The following is a 24429-nucleotide window of genomic DNA, read 5'->3' as shown; positions in this document are numbered from 1 at the left end:
TGCTATAACCTTTGTGTAAAGCTTTAAAGTTCACATAATTTTATTTTGTCTACTTCTAGGTACTTAAATTATATAAGCCTTATTTCGAACTGATTTCTTAATGAGAAGGCTCTTGCGAATCTTTAACCTTGACTGAATTCCACCATCTGCTGTCCCTAATACTGCAATTCATTGCATCTAAGATGTTAATGATTGTACACTGTAGCATTATTTAATGGACCACTACGAAAAAATATAGTACAAATTGAATGATGAAAAATATTTTGCTTGTATACACATTATTTATACTTGTTAAGAGTGCTTATTTAGATTTTAGACAGAATAATTCTGAAGTCTAAACAAGCATTGTTGTTGTGGGTTTCTTCCAAATTGCTAATACCTGTTCTAGAAGTTTTGATGCCAGGGTTTCCTTGAAAATTACCAAATAACCACATTTCTTGCTCCCTTTCTTTCTTAGTTATTTGCTGAAAGACCCTCAAGAAATTTAGAAAATGAAAAAAAAAAAGAAATTTAGAACATGCTGTCACAAAATACTCTATTTTAGTATATTGATTATTTTGAGCTGAAGTCTCTTGATAAACAGCAATTCAAAAAAAAAAAAAAAAAGTTTTGCTGAACTCCCTTTATCTGCCTAAAGACAAATACTCCAGGAGAAACTCAATTATCATCAATCCCTTCCCTGTGAGTTTCATCAACCAGGAAAGATTGACTCATGCAATAGAAGACTAGAAGTTGACCTTACAGGCAGATAAACTTTGTCACTATTATATCTCCCCCCTGTTCTTCTGAGAGTCCACTCATCTTCCCTAAAAATCATTCACCCTTCCCCAACTTGCCTATGTCCTTCCTCCTCTTCCCTATAAACTCCTAGAAGCCCTTAAGTCTTACTGCTTTTTTTTATATTCTCTTTTTTCTTGAAATGTCCCTGTGCCCATTATGTAAAAAATTAAGAAATGCTGATACCTTTCCTCCTGTTAATCTGCCTGTTGTCAGTTTATTTTGTAATCCCAGCAGTCACTCCTAGGGCCCTAGAGGGAAAGTCTTTTCTGCCTTCAACCCTTGCAGTGAGTCCTTTCCTGACCACGATATATAAACTGTGGTAACATCACCCATATTCCTATCCCTCTTCCCCTCATTAATTTTCTCCATTGCACTTATTGGTTTGTGACCTCAAAATACTTCATTATTTAAGTGTGCGTATTCCATTCCCCCAAATACGACAGACAGTAAGTTTTATATGGGAAGGATTGCTCTTCCTGTTTTTCCTTTTCTCCCAGCACTTCCCACAGTGCCTATCACGTAATAAGAATATAATAAACACCTGATTCATGAATAAATGACTACTTACCTAAACTACAGAAAATTCAGAAAACTATTCCTAATTCACAGCAACTTCCCTCCCTTCCAAAGGCAGGGTGCTCACACTGAGGACGTGTATTTCTCTCTGACCTCTGTTCTATGCTAACACTTTCAGTTGACTCTCTCTGTAGCTGTGTCACTACTGACATGCATGAAACCTTCCACAGCTCCTGGGCTGAGAGTGCACCATCTCCCTCCACTCTGAATGGCTGGACTGTAAAACTTCTTATAGTCAACTCTTGGATTATCACCCACATGACTCTTTTCAAGTTATTTAATTTCTCATGAATTTGCTTGTGTGAATTCAATTAGATACTAATGTAAATAGCTTGGTATGCCATCTGACACTTACCACATGCATTGTAAGTATTAGCCCTTATTAAGTTTTGTCCTTGAAGTCCTTGGGGTCTGGTTCTCATGTCCTACATTAGTTTGATCACCAGTCTTCAGATCTATTTGAAATGCATCATGTAGAGAAAGGAGCACACACAGATTCATGGGGCAGGGCTCAATCAATGTTCTATTAAATGGTTTAAATGTGGACTTTATTTATCCTTGGAAAGCACATAATGATTCAAAATGGATAGAGATAGAGAGTCTGCTGCAGGGTTAGCAATATTTAGCCATGGATAGATCATACGTTTTCAAGTAACGTACATCACAAAAAGAATTGAAAAACAAAAAAGAAGTCTTCAGGCTTCTGCCCATATTATTCCTATACCCAAAATGGTTTGCCTCTGAATATTCTATGGCTCGCTGTACTTTATTCATCATGTTATATCCTTTCCAGTGAGCCCTCCCTAATTAATCTGGAAGGTTGAGGCTTGACAAACTCTTTTTCTAATACTACAACCTACTCATTTTCTTTAGAGCATTGTACATTTATTATTACTATTATTTTGGTTTACTTGTTTCTTTCAATGAGGACAGGAACAAATCACATTTACAGCACCCTCAAAAGAGACTTGACACACAGAAGATATTCAATTAATACTTGTTAGATACATCAGTTATATAAAGAACCGGATTCCCCTGGGGAGGCACTTGTGGCTCAAAAGAGCAGGGCGCCAGCCCCATATACTGGAGGTGGTGAGTTCAAACTCGGCCTTGGCCAAAAAAAAAAAAAAACTGCAAAAAACAAACAAAAAAAGAACCAGATTCCCCAAAATGGAGACCTATAGAAATTCTATGAAAAATATTTGGAAATTTCCATTTCCTAAATCATGTGAATGCAACTCTGGGTTTACAACAAAAATGATCATAAATATATTGTTACTATAAAAATGAGCAGACTTTATATACTCTCTCACATTTGCAAATCATTATTCTACACAAAAGAAAAGATTATTAGATTAGCACAAACACCAAAATATCCTAGACTCAAGGAAACCTGATATTTCTCTCTGGCCTTTCTTCTATCTATAATGTTGGCAACCATTGAACTGTCTAGGTCTCCTCTACCCTGTGACATGGTAGGTTTGACATCAATCCTGAGAATTCTGTAGTTTCTCTCCTATTTGTTTTTTATTTCTCTAGTGCTCATTTGTAACTTCTGGCATGGAGTCCAAAACAGCAAACTTGCACTTGTTTTTAATAAATGTATCAAGCAAGTGACTTTGCTACTGCTGCTAATACCCTTCTAACTCCATTTTCTATCAGGGCTCATCTTAGGAGGAATAGACAGTTAAAAAGTTGGAGATTTTCCCAACACTGCCAAATCCTGATGCCTGGACTTTGCAGAGAGTAGCCCATGCCTATGAAATGGAAATAAACCAAGAAGTTAAAAAACATGTTTGAGTTTCCCTCTAGAAATCAGCACCTGCCCTTTTGCTACTAAATGCCATTATTATGATGAAGCTGGAAGTTCTGAAAAGATGGGGTTATACTTGTTACTGGGGAAAGAATAGGCTGCTATGCTCAATAAAAGAGTCAGCTGTCAATGCCAGATGACAGACCTGCATGTGGTTGCCCGTAAAGCCCTTTTTATGACCAGTAAAAGAAAGCTGAGTTCACCTTTACCATGCCTGCCACATTCTGTTGGCAGAGACAGCAGAACATTGCCAGGCCTGTCACACTAAGGGTATATTTGGACTTAGAATCTGTTGACTAATTGTGTAAATACAATTCATAAAGGTCTACCCTCCCAGGAATGTTTAGTACTTTGACTCCTGGTCTCCAGTTGGCTATCTGTTTCTCAGCTTCAACTTTATCTCTATCCAAATTAAATGACCTCATAAGCACTCTTCATTCCTGCATCTTTTTTTTTTTTTTACTTTTATAAAGTCTCTATGCTGAGTAAGTCCAATCATTCCTTTTTTTACTGCTATTCCCATGTTTATAAGCAGATCTGGGATGACAGCCTCACATTTATGCCTACCAGGTATGCTCTACATTTGTGGTTTCCAGCCTCCACTGAAACTGAACCTTTAGACAATTTAAGATATGGCTGTAAATGTAGTAATGATTGCAGTATTTACTAAGTACCTACAACATGGCAGGGGCTGTGCTCAGCATATTACATTCAATATCTAATTTAGGGACAGGCACGATGTCCATAATCCTAGCACTCTGGGAGAATGAGGTAGGAAGATTACTTGAGCTCAGAAGTTTGAGACCAGCATGAGGAAGAATGAGACCATCTCCATTAAAAAGACAAAAATTAGCTGGGCATTCTGGCTGGGCCTGTAGTCCCAGCTACTTGGGACCAGGAGGTTGAAGTTGTTTTGAGCTATGATGACACCATGGTACTCTAGCCTGTGTAGACCCTGTCTCAAAGGAAAAAAAAAAGTCTAATTTGATACTTTGGATGCCCTGTGAAGTAAAAAGGAGGCCAGGCTGAGGAAATACAGGATCAGAAGGAAGAGGTTAGGTACTCTGCCTAGTTACACACAGACAGCAAATGCCAAGTGAGAGTCTCTGGCCTCTCACACCCAAGCCCCTGCTTTCAATCAAGCCCTTGATCAGCTCCGCTAAGATGCTTGGCAGAGTGGGGGTGTGAAGGTACTGGCAAAGGAATTTCAACCATGTGTTGAAGAATTACGTATCTATTTTAAAACACATAAGCCTAATCCAGAAACGTCATTTTCCAGTTATTTTTGTCTACTTTTGAAACAAATATATGTTAATTATAGAAATTTCTGAAAATATACAAAGAAGTAAATAAAAATTATTTATCATTTCACTACCTAAAGGGGACTATGATTAATGTCTGATTATTTGCAGTGTTAAATAATTTAAGGTCTTTAACTTGACATGTTTTAACAAAAAATTATTTTTATTTACATAATTTATATATCAAATATAAAAGCTACATCCTTTTAAAAACTATATCATTATACTGTTAGCCTTGTCAGAGGTCATTAACTTTTATTGTAAATCAATTTTATGATAATATCCCATCATTCAGATGTATATATAACACACAAACGTTTTTTCTATTTTTAAAATTCAATTTATGATTCCAATTATTATAAATAATAATCCAATGAAAGTATCAATAAAAATAAAACTTTATTCATGTCCTTGTGGATAGATATGAGTGAATGGTTAATTATTTTATTTAAAATTATATTTTAAATTTACATGTAAACTTAATTTATATCCTCTTCAAAAGTTTCCTGGATGATGGTCTTATTATTTACTATGGGCAAACATCTACCTCACCTTTTTTTTACTTGTCTTTACTTTTTACTTATTATTTACTATGGACAAACATCATACCTCACCTTTTTTTTACTTGTCTTTCACACTTTGTTAATATTTTCACTGATAGTACCAAAGCCATGATGTCTGAAACTACTGGCTCCTTAGAATAAAAAAATGCAATAGCACTAGATACCAGTAATCATTATATTCTTCACTACTGAATATTCGCAGTAAACTAAAATGTGTGTGCATGTGTGTGCTTACAAATATTAAATTTTCACTCTTAAGTCTATGTTTTCACTGTTTTATGGTATGGGACTACACACATAGCCCTTCTGCTGCATAATGAAGTCTAATAGTTGTCTTGAGGAAAAGCAATCGTATGATTGAGTTGTGAGCTGAATTAGCTGATATTTCGTATAATATCATTTTCACATGACTGAAAACAAACTGTGATTGTTCAGATCTGGACATCTGCTAGGTGTTTTCTCAAAAGTAAGCAAGTGCTTCCGTAACTTCAAGAAATACAACTGGCAGTGTTTGTTTCCAATAAAAAATTTTAGCTTGTATAGAAAATTACAATTTTGGAATATTGGTGTCCACCATCATGTACCTGATAGCTTCCCAATAAAGACTTTTCTATTAATATTGTGATGATAATAATAAATACTAATAAATATTTTTAATTTTTTTTTTAGTGTTGGGAATTTGTTGAAGGTACAAAGAATCAAGTTACACTGATTACATTTGTTAGGTGAAGTCCCTCTTATAATTGTGAACCATCTCCAAGAGGTGTGTTACACCCTGTGACCCCAGACTCCCTTCACTCCTTCCCTCTCCCTGAATCTCCTTTTCCCCACCCCCACCATGTACTAGGTCATCAATTATCCTCGTATCAGAATTGAGTATATAGGATTCTTGCTTCTCCATTATTGTGATGCTTTACTGAGAATGTGTTCCACTTCCCTCCAGTTTAATACAAAAGATGTAAAGTCTCCATCTTTTTAATGGCTGAATAGTATTCTATGGTATACATATACCATAACTTGATAATCCATTCCTGGGTTGGTGGGCATTTAGGCCATTTCCACATTTTGGAGATTGTAAATTCAGCTGCGATAAAAAGTCTCATGCAAATGTCCTATGACTAAAGAATGTTTTTTCTTCTGGGTAGATGCCTGGTAATGAATGGGACTGCAGGATCAAATGGGAGGTCTAATTAAAGTTCTTTGAGGATTCCCCATACATCTTTGATATTGCATAAGAATACAAACATTTAGAAATTATTCATAACTTAGGGAACCAATACTTTCCAAATAACCAATATCGGACTTGCAAAATCATACAAGGATAAAAAAGTCTTTGAAATACAAGTTAGGCCAATAGATTTTAATGTAACAGAGCGCAAAAAATTTGATGATATGGTTTCAGATTCCACATTACAAATAAGAAACTACTAGAGTTTTAGTATTATGTCAAAAAAATATACAGAATTACATGGAAAATAATAAACTCATCCACCTCTAAGACCATTTATATATATAAAGCCAGATTTTCTTCATCTACTTCAATCAAAACAAAATATTTCAACAGACTGAATACAGAAGCAGATATTGGGAACATAGCTATCTTTTACTAAACCAGACATTAATATATAAAACCATGCTAATCTTCTAAAAATTTTTTTTCTTTTTGTAGAGAGAGAGTCTCACTGTACCGCCCTCGGGTAGAGTGCCGTGGCGTCACACGGCTCACAGCAACCTCTACTCTTGGGCTTACATGATTCTCTTGCCTCAGCCTCCCCAGCAGCTGGGACTACAGGCGCCCGCCACAACGCCCGGCTATTTTTTTGTTGCAGTTTGGCCGGGGCTGGGTTTGAACGCGCCACCCTCGACATATGGGGCCGGCACCCTACTCACTGAGCCACAGGCACTGCCCGATTTTGGAAAATACAGCTATTTTTCATACATAATCTATCATTTATGAACACATGTAATGGGATTATTAATATCTTTAAATAAGTGAACAAATGAATATTTCAAATTGAAATTAAAATTTCTAATACAGTAATTATAAATATAGATAGAGCACATAAACTAAAGTTGTTTGGGTCCTTGACAATATTGAAGAATGTAGGCCTTAAAGCCAGGTGTTGTGGCTCATGCCTGTAATCCTAGTACCTGGGGAGGCTGAGGTGGGAGGATCCCTGGAGCTCAGGAGCTCAAGACCAGCCTGACCAAGAGCAAGACCCCATCTCTACTAAATTTGAATAATTAGCCAGGTGCATGGTGGCAGGCACCTGTAGTCCCACCTACTTGGGAGGCTGAGGCAAGAGGATTCCTTAAAGCCAGAAGTCTGAGGTTACTGTGAGCTAGGCTGATGTCATTGTACTCTAGTCTGGGTAACACAGTGAGACTCTGTCTCAAAAAGAAAACAAAAAAACAAAAAAACGAAGAACAAGAACAAGAATGAAACGGGGGATGACATCCAAAATATTGAGGACCCTTCATCTAAAATGAATACACATACACACACAGCACTAACTTTAAAGTTAGCCTACATGTTGATCATGAGGTGAGTAGATCAGTAATAATCGCAGTAATTTTGCAGCATTTACCATACGCCCTTGGTGTTCTAAGTGCTTTACTCATTACATGGTTTAGTCACGTAATCCTTACAGCAAATCTATGAGGAAGGCACTATTCCTTTTATCTTACAAATGAGAAAGCAATCCCAGAGTTAATGACTTGATGGTAAATAATGAAGCCCAAAACTTAAATCCACAATCTGACCTTAGAATCTATGTGCTTTTTCACTCTGCTATGGGAATTGCTATAGAATGCAGTATTAGCATAGAACACAGCACCCTGCAGCAGGCAGGAACAAGATAGTGAGGCCTGTATAGCCTCTCATATAGGTAGATACCTTACAAATAATGCTAAATTAAAAGAATGGGGAAAGGGAGGTGTTCTGCATGGTTGAAATAAGGAGACCAAAGTAGGATATCATGAATCACACAGTTTATTGATTTATGTTTGCCCCTCCAAAGCCCAAGTTGAAATCTAATTTTCAGTGTACTGGTATGAAGAGGCGGGATCTTTAAGATTTAATGAGTCTATGAGGACTTTCTGCTTGCTTGGTGGGATTAATGTGGTTATCAAGAGAAGTTCAGCCCCCTTTTGTCTCTTTGCCCTTCTACCTTATGGGGACATGGTGGTATTTCTCCCTTCCAGGGGACACAAGGTTCAAAGTACCACCTTGAAATCAGAAATTGGCCAACTTGCTAGTAGTGTCTTGATATTGGGTGCCCATCTTTGGAACTGTGACCCCCCAAATCTGTTTCTACGTTACCCAGGCTGTGGTATTCTGTCATAACAGCACAAGATATGCTAAAACAGCATACAAGGAGAATTTTTTGCCCTTAACTTCAGAAAAAAGGGGGAAAGAATGAAAATAAATCCGACAAGGAATTCACTTGATAGATGAGGGACATTGGCAAGTCAGTTCCAAAATGACTCAGGTCTGGTTGCTCAGTTAGGATGGAAGCAGGTCTCTCTAGAAGATAAAGTCTAACTAAAGTTTGAGGTGTACTTTGATAGAAATAGTTCTCAAGAGAGAACGGCATGACTAGCCCAGCAGAGTTGTGAGATCTAAGTTCCCTAGAGCAGTGTTGGCAGGGCTTCAGAGGTTAGTCTTGAACACTAACAGAGTGTGTCCCTGTGGAGGCCGAGCTCTGAGTCTGTAGGAAAGCCCTGACATTATAGCTCTGTCGTAGCATGAGAAGAGATGGCTCCTAAAGTGTAGCCTGCCACAGCCTAAGCTCTCAGACTGTTTGTCAAACTCCAGTGTACACACAGTTTAGAAGCCCAGTAGTGGAAATCAGTAACTCACAGATGGTATCTGACAAGGTGTGATGTCATATTCACGAGGGACGAGAGTTCACTCCAAATTCTCACATATGGGGTCTGAGAAGATGTTACATTTTCAAGGGAAGGAGGGACACACTCTACGTTCATTCTTATCTCAGCAAAACATGTGTCACTCACATAGCAAGCCATGTGTTTGGAATCATTTCAAAGCCACATGACAGGAGGAAATCATATTGCCATGACTTTATAGCAAAATGCTATTTGTGTAAATTTTAAAAACACATAAAATTGCACTATATCTTTTTCAAGGATAAACAAGTATCTCCATAAATGTATAGAAGTTAAATTGGAAAGATACTTATTAGTTGCTCCAGATAAATGACTTATGGTAGAAAAAAATGTATTGAAAAATAAATATAAATAAATAGTACAAAATAAAATTCTAAAAGGCCCTACACAAAATTACAATGATCGTATGCCATGCATTTAATAATATTGTTAAGTTAAATTTTTATACCAAAGTTAACAAGAACAATGAAAATGGCATCTGATCAATCTCTCACCACCCATAAAAATATAACCTATAATTGTGCTGATGAAAGGATTCTTCTTTCTCTACCTTAGTGACAAGAATATGCCCAACTAACTGTAGAAAAAAGTCAGCTGTTTCTTTCAGCCTTCTAATCAGTCTCAGAGATTCGGTCCCTTTTCACGAACAACTCGTAAATAAGAAAATACGACCGGCTGTGGCTAGAGAACTTGGGAAGCATCACAGAATCTCTGGGAGGATATCGTGAATCTTTCCAACAAGTTGAAACATTGACCATTGAGGCATAAAATACACCCCACCCATTATTTAATCTCTATGCACTTTTATTCCACCCCTCCCAGACCCGATGATTTTCTTTTTCCTGGAAAACGAAACTATTTTTTTCACAGTCCAGATCACATGCGAAATCAGTGAGTCAGAGTGGCTAACTTTGAGGTAAGGTTTTGCGTATGTCAGGTATTTTTTTTATATATATACTTTCTATTTCCTAGGAAAATCTGAATATTTTACCCTGTTCTCCTTAATTGAGCATTTTTGAGCATTTTGAACTAAGGTTTTTCTTTCAAAGCTTTGTGCCTTCCCTCTCATCTGCACAATCTTATTTATTATCTTCCTTCTCGTGTGTACCTGCTGCAAAGTGGAAAATTTGACAGTAAAATTTAATTTTTATTGTATTGTGTGAGCTTTCCAGAGATTTTTCCCCTAATCCCTTTGAGTAAAGCCCCATCACACCAAGTCCCCAACTCACATATGGTGCTCCTCAACTTCTACACAAGCAGTTCCCTTAGACGTTCCTGCCAGCCAAAGAGCCAGGTATCTCTGTAGAGCTGAGGGACTGTAGAAACAGTCCTGCTGCCGGTTCTAGATCCAGCCTTTCCAAAGGCGACTGATTCCCTGAGGTGGAAGGAAGACAAAAGTGAGTTTTAGAGCCTGAACTATTTTTAGGCTTTCTGTTTTTCCTGGCTTCCATCTCTATGGGACAGGTTCAATTTTTCTTCTTTCTTTGAAACTATATCTGAAAAGCAAGCAACATCACTACAAGATCTTGTCTTTTCTACTCTATGTAAACTCCATAGAGTGAATAGCCTGACAGTATAGATTCTGAGAGGGTCACTCAGGCTGCGGTTGCTGACTGTGAGACGTTCCCAAACTGGTACGTAGACTAGAAAGGTATGAAAAGAAGATCTGAGACTATTTCTCAACTCCTCACTGACACACGTATTTTAAAATTAAATCTACAGGTTCATCCTTGCATAGGGCCAAATAAATATGGTCTAAATAGACAAAGACAAATAAATTATATTCTAAGCATTCTCCAGGGTTTCAGTTCCATGAGGTATCATTTGGTCTATTTCTTATGCAGAAACTAACCGATTCCTCACAGTTTGACCCATTCTATGGCCTACCCCAAACTTACCCAGGTTTCATCTTTGGGCCTGTTTCTCCAGGAACTTGTTTTAACCCCTCATCTACCTGTGACATCAATCCTAAGAGGCAGAAGGATGTTCCTTGGTCCTGAAACGTAATGCTTATTCTTGCAAAATATTACATTGCTTTATCTCTGTCCCCACTGTAGGAAATCCTAAGATTCCTTCCTTTTCTGTTGTTTCAGGTTCTAAGTGAAATAAAATGCTTCATCAGACCAGTGACCCCTGCGTGTATCAAGTATCTGCCTTAGAGTAACTTGTTGCATATCCCTGCACTTCTTTCTATAAGACTCATAGTTTCTTAATATTGGATTCCCTTTTAAAAATCAAAATGTCATCTTTAGTTTTCATATCGGCCTGTATGCCTATGTCCTGTTAGTTCTTTGCTAATCCTAATTACTATGAAGTTTTTCATATATTACTTGTTTTATAATTAATTTGAAGAGTAAAATTTAGATGTGGCGTATTGTTAGGATTTTCTAATGCTAAGGGGAACATTTCATTTGTTTTACTCTTAAGGGCATTGCAATTAATTTGCACCCCTAAATTCCACAACTTTCTGTAACGTTGTGCTGGAAATGTCATCACAGGAAGGAGCAAGTTTTTTGCTGGTCATAAAAGTGGCACACGTTTTCTACAGAGCACCTTACCTACCCAGGGAGATGGAGAAGCTGAGAGCTCCTGAGTCCAGGGCAGGGATCTCCGATTCTGCAGAGGGTCCCTCTCCCTCCGCACTGTCCTGCAGCGGGCTCCACCCCACCCCGCCCCAGGCGCACCCCCGGCAAGGGCAGGCTGCCAACTAGGGAACAGCTGACTGGCCGGCCCTGAAAGCAGGTCCTCCTCCCCACCTTCCGGTGCTGAGTGTGAACTGTCACTCTCCTGCTGGGGAAGTCACAGCGGTAGCACCTCTTTCCCAGTGGCGGGGCGATCCCCGTACCATGTTTTCCAGCCTGCGGAGCTGGGGCGCCAGCGACTCTTACGAGCAGGTCCCGGGTAGGCTGGACACGCAGGTAAAGTGCCTTGGTCCCGGGAGGGGGGGGGGGGAGAGGCGCGGCAAGTCTTTGGGCCCCTCTGGGGGTCGGGGGGGAAGTGGTAGTGCCGAGAGCCGCGTCCTTGGACCCTGAACGGAGGCTGATGTCTTAGGACCTTGTTGTAGTAGGAATCACACCCAGGCACAGATAGACATACACACTCAATCTGGAGAGCCAGATCAATCTCCAGGATGTTGTGAAATGTGAGCAATGGAGCTCTCAGCCTTGGTGGTGCTGGAGCAGGGAAGAGGCATCTTTGTTCAAAGAGATCAGTAACTCCACTGTAACCAGAAATGAGCATTGGGGAGAATGAGTAGAGCTGTCTTCATCACGGAAGGGGTGCAAGTTGGGGTCGAATTCTACAACCAGTGGGTGATCCCGGTAAAACCTCAGGAGCGATTCAGGATAAAGTGTACTCGGTGTGTTAACTGACATGGGTTTGGGGAAGTTGAGGTCTGAGGCAAATTCAGAAACTGCAGAGACTTAACCCTGCCCCTTGATTACTTACACCTGCTTTTTGCACAATTGGAGTCACCTGCTGAGGCAGTAGTCAAAGCAATGAACCCCACAGGTGTGTGTTAGGAGCAATTTCCAGAGCAAAAGTTCCCTGTGTTTCACTTATCTTTATACAAGACAGGAGTTTAGAAACAGCTCTTAATGCAAGTGATTCCGTAGTGCTAACAAAGAGAAGGAAAAAAAAAAAAGATTTCAGATTCAGGGGAAGTTGTTCGAATCCTTGCTTTTTTAGTAACTCCCAAAAGTCAAATGAATACTACAGCTATTCTTCTGATCACATATACAAAGCTATAAATTTCTTTTAAAGTAAAATACTCTCTTAAAAGCCTCTTAAATAGGGGGGCGAAATAAGTGACTTGAACATGTGAAAAAGCCCCATCAGGACAATAGCCCCTTTTTACCAGACAGTAGAGATGACAGGCTTAATCAGTAAAACTGGTTTAATATCATTAGTATAACAACACAGGTGACAAAAGGCAGTGAATCTCAAACTTGTAGATTGAAAAATTACCAAACTCTATTTTGTCACCCCAAATTCTAGTCAGTTCTTCTAGTATTTGAACAATGTTTCATTTTTGATTATTTTCCAGCTTGAATCTGCTCAGGTTTAAAATACTCATTTTAATTGCATTCTCTATCTGCTTCGATGTCAAAAAAAATTATTTAAAATTTATCATTTCAAAGTATATCCAAAAATTTATGTGATTACATTTTACAGTATATTTTCGCTAGGATAGAGCTCAGGGAAAAATGCCTACCTAACCCATCAGCTAAGAATATACTTTTCTGATTGAGTTTCTAGATTGGCATGATGACCTAAGAATAGATGCTTATCAATATTTTTTGGTAGTCATTTGCACCCACCTATAAATTCAGTTATTCATTTATTCATGCAAAACTTGTTTACTATGAGCTAGGCCTTGGGCTGAAACAGGAAATACAGCAATAGATATAGCTTCTGTCCTCCAGATACACTGAGTTTAATAGAAGAGAAGATGTCACAAAATCATGAGATAGTTGGGGAAGGTGAGGGGAAATTCAGTGAGTGCAGATCTGGGGGAGTCCTGAAACTCCCTGAGGCATTTGCTGAAAGTTCTGTCGTGATAAGAACCTGTATCTGAGCTTTGGAGGCTGCAGTGAAGAATCTGTCAGAGCCTTGGAGGCTGCAGTGGGAGGGAAAGAACTACCAGAGGCAATAAATCCTGAGAAAGATTGAAGAGCCAAAACCAGGAGAAGTGAAGTATAAGAAAGTGGACAAGAGAAAAGATCTTTCTAAGTTATGGGAAACAGTATCGAACAGGTATAAAGTTGAGAGTATGGGACTGTGGTTGGAAGATAGAATGAACTAACTGGATTAGATTTAGTCCCTCAAACTTCTTAGTTGGAAGATCTTAGGTGTTTCTTAAGTGCTGGGCCTTAGTTTCCATATCTACAAATTGGGATGACAGAAATGGTTTCATCCTAAAGGTAGGTTATTTTATACACCTAAAGATAATATATGTAGTACAAAATCTGGCACGTTTGAAGTGATTAGAAAACAAAAGTTCTTTTTGATATCTAAAAGCTTTTCCTTCTTTATGAGCATATACTTTCACTTTCTCATAACTTCAGTATTCCCAAACTCCTTCACAAAGGAAGCACCTGAAATCGGGTTATGAGATATTAAACATAATAATCGGTCATGCAATTGAGCTAGGCCTTGAGGCCACAGCTCAGGCTGGACCCAAGGGAAATTGAAAGCAACACACTTCTCTAAGTCACGAACCCCTGGCTGTGTGGTGGTCTGGTGCTCTACTTCTGCTGCTCTACGCTAATCTAGAAATAACAGGACCTCTACACTAATGAAAATTGCTCTTAAATCGTCCATGTCGATGTATGATTGCATAATTCATACTATAAGCACAATGGTAGAAAAGTTCAATAGATGATAAACTAGTTTGGAGAACAAAGCCTGTAATAGATGTGGGGAGACAGAGAAATGAGTAACTCACCCGGGGTCACTTAGGTCAGAATGAGAATGAATGAGTTAGAAAGATGAGAAATATTTAATGGAGAAGATAGGAGTAAATTATACCATTGAAAGATAATCTCAGATTGTAATTTTTTACATAGAAATTACTATGCAACAACACATAAATGATAAACTCAGTGAAATCCATAATATGAATTCAGTAATTACCTCTTCATTGAGAAGTCATTTTTACATTCTTAATGCTTGGTAAAGGATTAATTACCTTCATCATATTTATTTATTTACTTTTTAAAACCTGGCTGCTATTCCTTCTGGGAGATAAAATATGCTTTGGCTTTACTGTGATATATTCATTATAAGATGCGTGGCCCACATCTAAGGAAACTATTTATCAGAGAATGCACATGGGCTTTATATAAGATGTTTTCAAGTGGATAGTCCTAGAGGGAATGTCAAATCAAATATTGAGTTCTAGGTCTACTGAATTAGGCATCTATACTAGCTTTGCAAGACTTAGGTGCTTAAAACAACAGCCATTGTATTTAATTCATGATTCCGTAGATTAGTTGGACTGTGTCGTGTTTGGGTACGCTTGGTTCATGGTACCTATTGAGGTCTTTTATGAATCTACAATTATCCGGCAGGTGGGCCAGGAGCTGGATAACATAGAGCCACTTTACTCATGTGTCTGGCAATTTTCAAGTTCTTGGCCACCCTGACAGACTGTCAGATGAGTGCCTCACTTCTCCACAGCATCTGCCATCCTCCAGCAGCCTGGCTTGGAGCCTCAGTCACATGGCCCACTCTGGTTTTCGAGCACAGCAAGAATGGAAGTACTATTGGGGTTCTTTCAATGCTACTCCTGTTGCATATCCGTGATCAAAATACAATGCCACCTTAGTTTCAAGGGGTAAGAAGTAGATTGTATCTCCTGATGGGAAAAGCTGCAAAGAATTTGTAGCCATTTGCAGTCTGCCACAGAAATATATGTGTTTTGAGTATGAATAAGATTCTTTCATTGATGGCAAATTATCAAATTGGCAATTCCCTATATAATTGAAACATATGTAGTAAAATATAACCTCCATGTTAATTATAGGATTTTAGAATATTTCCCCAAATAATTTGTATACTTGTTTTTCAAATAATATGTTCTGTAACAATGGTGGTGATGATATTATTGCTCACATATTTGAGTTGTAGTTTGGGGCTCATGGTTTGATAAATTTTTTCTTTTTTTTAAGAGACAGAGTATCACTTTGTCCACCCTCAGTAGAGTGCCATGGCATCACAGCTCAAAGCAACCTCCAGCTCTTGGGCTTAGGTGATTCTCTTACCTCAGCCTCCCCAGTAGCTGGGACTACAGGCACCTGCCACAATGCCCAGCTGTTTTTTTGTTGCAGTTTGGCTGGGGCTGAGTTTGAACCCACCACCCTCAGTATACAGGGCCGGCACCATACTCACTGAGCCACAGGCGCCACCCTGATAATTTTTTTTAATGTTTCTTTTATTTCAAAATATTCTGGGGGCACAATTGATTTTGATTACATGTATCAATTCTGTTATGCTTGAGGCAAGGTTGCAAGTGTGCCCAGCATCCAAATAGTGTTCATTGCATCCATTGGGTAGGTTTCTCCCATCCCCACCTCCCCACTCCCCATGCTTGATTTCCACTGAGATTTACTTCCCTTTGTGCACATGTGAGCTCATCAGTTAGTTCCACTTTAATAGTGAGTACATGTGGGATGTACTCTCCCCATTCTTTAGATACTTTACTTAGAATAATGATCTCTAGTTTCATCCACATTGTTGCAAAAGGCCTTAATCATCCTTCTTCGTGACCTAGTAGTACATATTCCGTAATATATGTGTACTACATTTTATTAATCCACTCATGAATTGATGGGCACTTGGGTTGAGTCCGCAGCTTTGGAATGCTGCAGTAAACATTGAGCGCAGGTGTCATCTGTCACTGTGCTTAGTTCTTACAACAATCTTGCAGGGGTAAATTTGTTTTGGTAAAGTACATGTATCTTAAATGACTTACATTATACCATTTGCTATATACTGCAGAAAACAGATTTGGAGTCAATACCATACTGTTTTCTTCTATACTTTGGATATTTTGCAGCATAGTTTGAGAATTTTTAACATGTAGTAAACACTTTTTGAGTATGGAATCAGAAATGAGTTAGAGAAGACCAGTGCAAAAGTTGTTAAATTCAGGAGAGTTTCTAAAAATCAAATTTGACTCCGTCCGTTCTTTTTAAAATGCAAAGAGAGTGACAATGATTATAAAAATGTAAAATGATAATTTTTGAGGCCTTCCTTTTTAAAACTTTTCTTTTCTTGGTTGAACCCAACCAAGAAATAGGAAGAATTTTATAAAATATTATAATTTACCTCCAAATAATATGTAATTATGAAAATATATATTTGGGAAATTATGTAAACACACAGACATACACCAAATACCTCTGATAGTATCTCGTATTTTTCAGAAAAAAGGCAAAACTGTCTTTTATTTAGCAATTAAAACGTTTTAAATTTAGCTTATACATATAAATACCTGCACATACATACACATACATACACACACACACACACACAGAGGAAAAAAAACAAATAGGAACTTAAGGAATGATTTTTCTTTCCAATATGATTTATTGCTATGTGTCCAGTTGTAATATTGGGAGAAATCTTAAAATTCCTCTAGTTCACCATCCAAGAATATCCACTTATCTTTCTTAATGATTATAGTATCAACACATCTGTAACTATTAGTAGAAAAATTTATTTCATGTTTACTTTTCTGTCTACTGACAAAAGCATTTCAAATGTAAATTAAAGACATTTTCTTTATATACTGTTTGGTATATGTTTTCTTTTCCAGAAATACAGTTCAGAAAAAAATGCTTCATTCTTCAGTAAGATGACATATTCCTGGTTCACCAGGTAAGAATTTTACCAATTTATTTGTAGCATACTATACTGAGGAAGACTCCAAGGGAAATAACTTCTGAATGATATTCTTTTACTCTCAATATGAATATTTTTGCAAAATGACATTGTAAAGATTTGTTATATTATTTGTTGCACAGAAATCACAGGTAATAACATACTAGTTTCCACAGAAAGGGTAAATACCTTCAGAAATGTACTAAATATCTTATAGAAAGTGTACTGAGAACTAGGGAGGAACCGAAAAATGATCTTCTTTTTTAGCATCAAGTATATGCTACCCACTTTATGTCTATTCTTTCATTCAATTCTCCAAGCACTATGACATAGGTATTCACAGATTAGCAAATTTAGTCTAAGGGAGAGAAAGAATCTGTCCATTGATACCCAGGTAGAAACAAATAAATGTTGTAAACCAATTTCTGATGAGTCTATATTTCATGATTTTTTCTTTCTTTCTTTCTTTTTTCCTATTTCATTCTACTCTTTACAAGGAATGCTCTTATATATACTTAATATGCTAGTATTAAAGCATATACATATCCACACATACACACAACTAATCATTTTAATAAGATATATTATGGTTTATCGCATAGAATCACTCATCTATAATTTACAGTGAAAGCTCAGATGTTCTCCTAAAGAAGATGCCAATGTGACCTCTGACTTTAACATAGGAATTAAATCATAGTAAATGTGAAGAGTTGACTTTTTCTTATTTTAGAGATTCAGAAGCTTTCTTTGGAAATGCTCCCATAACAGAAAGTTCATGATAATGGCAATTAAGTCTGTCTTCTTACCTTTATGATTTTTCTTCTACAGATGGTAGAAACAAAATTCCCCAATTTGATCTACAGATATGCTCTTAAGAGTAGATGTACAACTTAAAACCCTACTAGCAGTGTAGAAATGTTCCTTTTTCTCCACATCCAGGAATTAACTATGAATGCCTGAACAACAGAAAGGAAGTCATTTATCTCCACATTTTTAAAGGTTATCAGAATTTAGAGTATTTAGTATCCATTTTTTTAAGCAAAGATTTTTTTTTATTTAATTTCTTGTTAAATCACAACTATATACATTTATAGGGTACAATGTAGTATGTGGAATGCTTAAATCAAACTGATTGATATAACCATAAATTCACTTATTTTTTGTGCTGGAACATGTATAATTTACTCTTAGTTGTTTTGAAGTGCACCCTTGCTTTGTGCACATTAAGCAAGAACCTTCCAAATGCCCTCCCTCCTCCAGCTGAAGTATAATTGTGATTTATCATTTGTATGAATGTGTATGTGACTATATATTGGTTTCATAATAGTATTGAGTACATTGGATACTTTTCCCCCCCAGTCTTGAGATACTTTACGAAGAAGAATATGTTCCAACTCCATCCGGGTAAACATAAAAGATGTAAAGTCTCCATCATTTTTATGGCAAATGCAAGATAACTGATGTAGGGAAGGATGGCAGCATCTGTATTGTGTGATCTTGACTTGGTAACAGCGAGCACAAAGTTTGCCTGTCGCAATTGTGAGCATTGAGATCCACAAATATAACTAACCAAGAATAGCCCTGGTTGCCAAAGACGTCAAATCCATTAATGGTTTCTACTCTTTTAAGTAAAATAATGGATAGCCTCACCTCATCCATTACTTTAGCCAAGCCGACAGAGCTTGAATGTAGCTCTGTGCTGCCATTATTATATTTGCTTTCTCTTTCCCAGATACCAAAGTCAGGAATCCAGTAAACCCTTTCTCTGCCAAATACAAGGTTTTGAATAAAAGGGACCTCATAAGTGTTTTAGATAATCTGGAGTCCTGAAGAACTCATCTCCACAAGGTAAAGGAGATACAATGACATTGCATTTATTATAGGAGAGAGACTCACTCCCAGGTGCACATTGAAAACAGAATGAAGAGATGTTTTTGGGCACAGGTCCTGCTTAAAAATGCTGGACCTTATCTGTCTGACACAAACAGGCAAACTTTGTGCTCGCTGTTACCAAGTCAAGATCACACATGGATGATGTTCTGTTTAGCCAGACACTTCACAAAGTGATTATAAAATTAAAAGGAAAATATGATTTAGGCATTTCTTGATGAGACAGGTATATAACATCATTTGAAGATTCCAATAAATGCTACAAGCTAGCTAAAATTAAGCTATTTGATGGCATTGAATGTGAATTTTCTATATTTTTCCTTTACATGATGATCAATGGAATTTTTAGAGAGAATCCCAACAAGTAAAGGAGTATCAGAATCTTTTGACTATAGTGCTGCCTCAGACCACAGAAGGCTGTCCTGTCATACCAAAGTACTATTGTGTGTAAGCTGATTTTATAGAATATGAAAAAAAAAAAAAGATAGTCAAAAGAAACTTCTAGCAACTGTGGCTGTGATGGAAAACTATTTATTTGGGGTCAACCCCATATCACTGCAAAACTCTCAGCTGATGAACTAATCAGTCCTAAAGATATTGATGCTGTCCAGCTATGCCCCACTAAAGAGTCAGCATTAGTGAGCATGAGGTTTTCCAATCAGGCCTGCTGGTAAATGATCTGGTACTTCATGTATACTTGTAGAGAAAGCCAGCACCTTTAAGTTTTTCTCAACACATATAGTATCCAGACTCAAACTCCTGAGCAAGTAGAGCCCATTCAGATTTGGGCTCAGCAGGAGCTTGTGAAAGTGTATTTTTACCTGGGTATCAGTGAAAAGTTAAGACTCTCTGAAAGACCAAATAGGCCCATTGGCTGCCTCAGTACATCAAAGATTCAACATATTCTAGGAAAGCCTGGTTTGTTAACCTATTATCTTTGACCTTAGTGATTTCTACATGTCTCAAGATGTTTTGCTGCTGATAGATAACATAAAGAACTCACTACAGTTCACGAAGCAATATTGGAAAATGCCTGGATGTCCACTTTTCCTTGTTCTCATCCGGGAATACAAGGAAAGAGGGAAACAGTTCAACCGTATATTATATATGCTGGCAGCCTTTAAAAAAGGAATGATCGGAGGAGTCAAAGTTCATGTTAATTGTCTACAGACACTAATATCTGGAGCTGTAGTAGAACAACTGGACTTCCTATGAATCAGTGACCCAAAAGACCTTCCAGAATTTAAGAGTTTTGAGGAACTAGAACTTCTCAAACATTCAAAAGTCAAATGTTAAAGCAGCAGCTCTGATGCTCCTAAGCTGGAACAGCAACCAGATGTCAACATGGCTGGGGAAAGACAAACTCATCCATGATACTCTTCAAAAGCTGAATGACTGCAGGTGTCTTGCAAGGCAAGCCATCCTTCTGGGTATACAACTCAAAAGAGAAGGCCCCAACTTCAACAAAGGGAGTACCATTTCTGATCACATTGAGAGAGTCTATAGAAGAGCTGATAGCAAAAAACTTTGGTCAGTTGTGCACCAAGCAGCGAGTCTTTTAAGTAAAGTAGTGGACAGCCTGGCCCCAACATTACTAATGTTTTAATGCAGGGCAAACAGGTAACTCTGAGTGCCTTTGGCCAAGAAGAAGAGGTTATCTCTAATCCTTTGTCTTCAAGCATGATTAAGAACATTATCTATTACAAGTATAATATTCATGATGAGAGGGAGGCAGTCCTCCAGCAAGAATTGGTCATCCACATTGGCTGGATTATCTCCAATAGCCCTGAATTATTCAGGGTCATGCTGAAAATACAAATTGTGTGGATCATTCATGCTAAAGAATATGAGCTATAGATCTGTAGTGGAGACAAGCTAACCATGGACTTATATCAGCTGTACCCAGTGAAGTTAAACAACTCTGTTGGATATTCTCCAGCCTCAATAGTATGGTTGATCCTTGAGCACAAACCAGTGGCATCATGGTGGGCAAGCAACACTGTCAGATATGACCAGGTATGAGATGAATTTCTCTCTTCTTGTTGAAGACACTTTGGGAAATATTGACCAGCTGAAGTACAGACAGATGGTTGTGGAGTTATTAATGGTTATATCCATCATACTGGAAATAAACCCTGAGCTAGAATTTCAAGACCAAGTGGATCTAGACAGACTGGTAAAAGACACTTTTCATGAATTTCAAAAAAATGAGAGTCAGCTAAAGGAAACTGAAAAACAAGATGATGTGACTTCCTTTTACAACACTCCCCTGCTGAGGAAAAGAGGTCCATGCAGCTACTTGAAAAAGGTTGTGATGAACCTGCTGTTGAAGGAAGAAGTCAGGCTAGGCAATGATGGACAACCTGTGTCTGGTGAGCTGGTGAAGAAGATCAGAGGTTCTGTGGAGATGTGTTTTCTAGAAGTGTGTGATGTTTCGTGTTGAAGCTTAATCAAGGCAGCCAGTAATATATGAACCAATCACGCTGGTGAGGTTATTGCCATACTCTTATCAGAGTTACTGGATCTCTTGCATGCCAGAGCTGATCTAATGGTAATGGTGAATGCTTTTTTTATTATTAAATTATAGCTGTGTACATTCACTGAATGATAGAAATAGTTTATGAATTGAAAATTCATTGCTGCATGTTTTATGATAAAATAGCTCATCAAAATGAATCTTGAATCTTTGCTCTTTGTATTCTGAATTCTTATCTTGCTGCCACTAAAATGAATTTGCCAACTGGTAAGCATGTTGGGAATCAAAGGTATTGGAAGAATAGTGAACATTTTGTTAGTGGCCTTGTCATGGTAGAAGAAGTTATTAATATATATATATCATAAGAGCAAAATCAGCCAGATGATATTTTAGTTCTCAGAAACTGCATTATTAATATTTTAGTATGCAGAACTGTTACACAATTTTTACTTTTAATCATGACTCTGCTTTTGTATTTGTGCAAACTATAGGGTTGAATAAATCTGTACCTTATTAAACATTTTCTTTAAGCTTCTGCTAAAAATAGAACCTATATATCATTGTCCAGAGTATATTATATTTAAACTGTTAACCTAGTTTGTACTAGTAAAAACAAAATTAAGTCATTAAATTTTATTTCTGAAGTAAAAAAAGTTGTGGGTTCACTTTGGAAAAGATTTATTATGAGATGCCTGTGAAGTATCACGTGAATGAGTGTTTGGATATGTGGTTCTTGGGCTTAGAATGAATCCCCAACCTATGTATTTGGAACTCATTGACTATAGTCAATAGTTGAAGTCAGTAATTGAAGCCATGAATATGAATAAAACAACCCAGAAGAAAAGTCCATTGACTAGATTAAACAAGTGGAACAATAAGAATCGATATTTAAATGGCAAAAGTTGGAGTCAACAAGATATAAAGGTGTTCAGAATTTAAGAGAAATAGCCAAGGAAAGCAGTAATTGACAGCTAAGAAAAGAGAAACTGTCAAGAAAAAAGAAAAATAAAATGGTTAATAGGAGCAAATACTAAAAAGGGGTAAATTGAAATAAGAGCTAAATATTCTTCATTAAATTTGGCAACATGAAGATCATTAGTGGGTTTTATGAAAGTGACTTAAATAGAAAATTTACATACTTTTGAGCAAATTCTTGGGCAGAGAAGCTGAGATATGATAAGATTTCCAAGTTACACAAATCTAGTAATCACTTAAGGAGGATGACGAAAATTTTATGCTACCATGTAACCTTAAGCTTCACACTAGAAAAAAGAAAGCTTGGCTAGAAATTATGTAAATCTGAGCTATTTATAGTTAATTATTTTGATTCTTCAAATTTGTATAGAAATATTTTCTTTTTATTTATTCATTCATTTTTATTTATTTATTTTTATCATTGTTTGGGATTCATTGAGGGTTCAAAGAATTATATTATATTGATTGAATTTGGTAGGTAAATTCCTTTTGCTTCATACACAAGATGAGAGTGAGGTTTGCTCTGGCTTTAAGAAATTTCGGTGACATTTTAAAGTCATGGAATTTAAATAATGCAAATGAAATTAATTTTAAATAAATGTCATTTTAAGGCTTTGATAATCAAACTATAAATACAACATATATATGTATTAAATATTGCCAACATCTTGTTAGGTGTCTTAACATAAGATGTTGAAATTAACTTTAATAAGCAAGATAAAGCATAGTAAATATACATATTTTTTATTAAGTCATAGCTGTGTACATTAATGCAATTATGGGGTACAATGTGCTGGATTTATATACAATTTGAAATACTTTCATCAAATTGGTTAACATAGCCTTCACCACATTTTCTTAGTTACTGTGTTAAGATATTTATATTCTACCCTTAGTAGATTTAACACATACCCTTGTAAAATGCACCATAGGTGTGGTCCCACCTATTACCCTCCCTTCAACCATCCTCTCTCCTCCCTAACCCTCCCTTTACTCTTTCCCCTTCTCTTGGGGTATAGTTGGGTTTTAGCTTTCATATAAAAGTGTAGGTGCTTATAAATTAGTTTCATAGTAGGGCTGAGTATATTGGATATTTTTTCTTCTATTCTTGAGATATTTTGCTTTAAGTCTGCATAATATTCCACGGTGTACATATGATACTGGAATTTCAGGTTCTTGGTCTCTGCGATTTGAAGAATAAATCGATGGACCACAGGATCAGTGGTAGGTCAGGATTTATTTACAGAAACAAAATTACAACAACTACAAAAACCAGACCTCCGGGCAGAGAGAACCCAGGAGGGGAACAAGCTCTCCTGCTCCCTCTTTGAGGTCTGTCTTTGGCTATCTGCTCAGGGATTTATATAGTGGCAGGGGGTTGTTCTGCTAGGATGTGAATCTTGTCAGTTACAGCCAGCTGTCCAGTGAACTCTCAGGCCTTGGAAACTGACAGGAAATTTACCAGTCAGAAGTGCCAATGGAGGAGACAGCAAGGTGCCATCCATGAAATTGACCAGTCCAAAGTCCACTTGAAAGAGACAGGAAGGCACCATCCACTCAGAAGTCCACATAGAGGAGACAGCAAGGTACCAGCATCTCCCCTGCAGGTGTCCGCCCTTCCAGGAAGCTGGTTCCTCCATCTGCAAGAGCATCAATACCTTCAGGGTTAAGGCAGCAGGTGGTGGTGCTGCCTTGTCCTGCATCACATATACCACAATTTATTAATCCCTTCATGGGTGGATGGGCACTTGGGTTTCTTCC

The 24429-nt window shown here is 37.4% G+C and overlaps 1 protein-coding gene across 1 annotated transcript in view; it reads left to right on the top strand.

Annotated features, from left to right (window-relative positions):
- The first annotated feature begins 11738 nt into the window (after window positions 1–11738).
- The window catches only part of LOC128567666 (multidrug resistance-associated protein 1-like), a 103420-nt gene continuing 90729 nt past the window's right edge, over window positions 11739–24429 (top strand). The window contains exons 1-2 of the mRNA XM_053565080.1: window positions 11739–11860; window positions 17263–17324. Of these exons, the coding sequence (XP_053421055.1) occupies window positions 11789–11860; window positions 17263–17324 (134 nt within the window). The 5' untranslated portion in view covers window positions 11739–11788. The remainder of the gene's footprint in view (window positions 11861–17262; window positions 17325–24429) is intronic.

This window comes from Nycticebus coucang, chromosome 16 (assembly GCF_027406575.1).
Source record: "Nycticebus coucang isolate mNycCou1 chromosome 16, mNycCou1.pri, whole genome shotgun sequence".
Taxonomy (NCBI): domain Eukaryota; kingdom Metazoa; phylum Chordata; class Mammalia; order Primates; family Lorisidae; genus Nycticebus; species Nycticebus coucang.
Note: the sequence above shows the minus strand (reverse complement) of the source record. Positions and strands in the feature narration are given on the sequence as shown.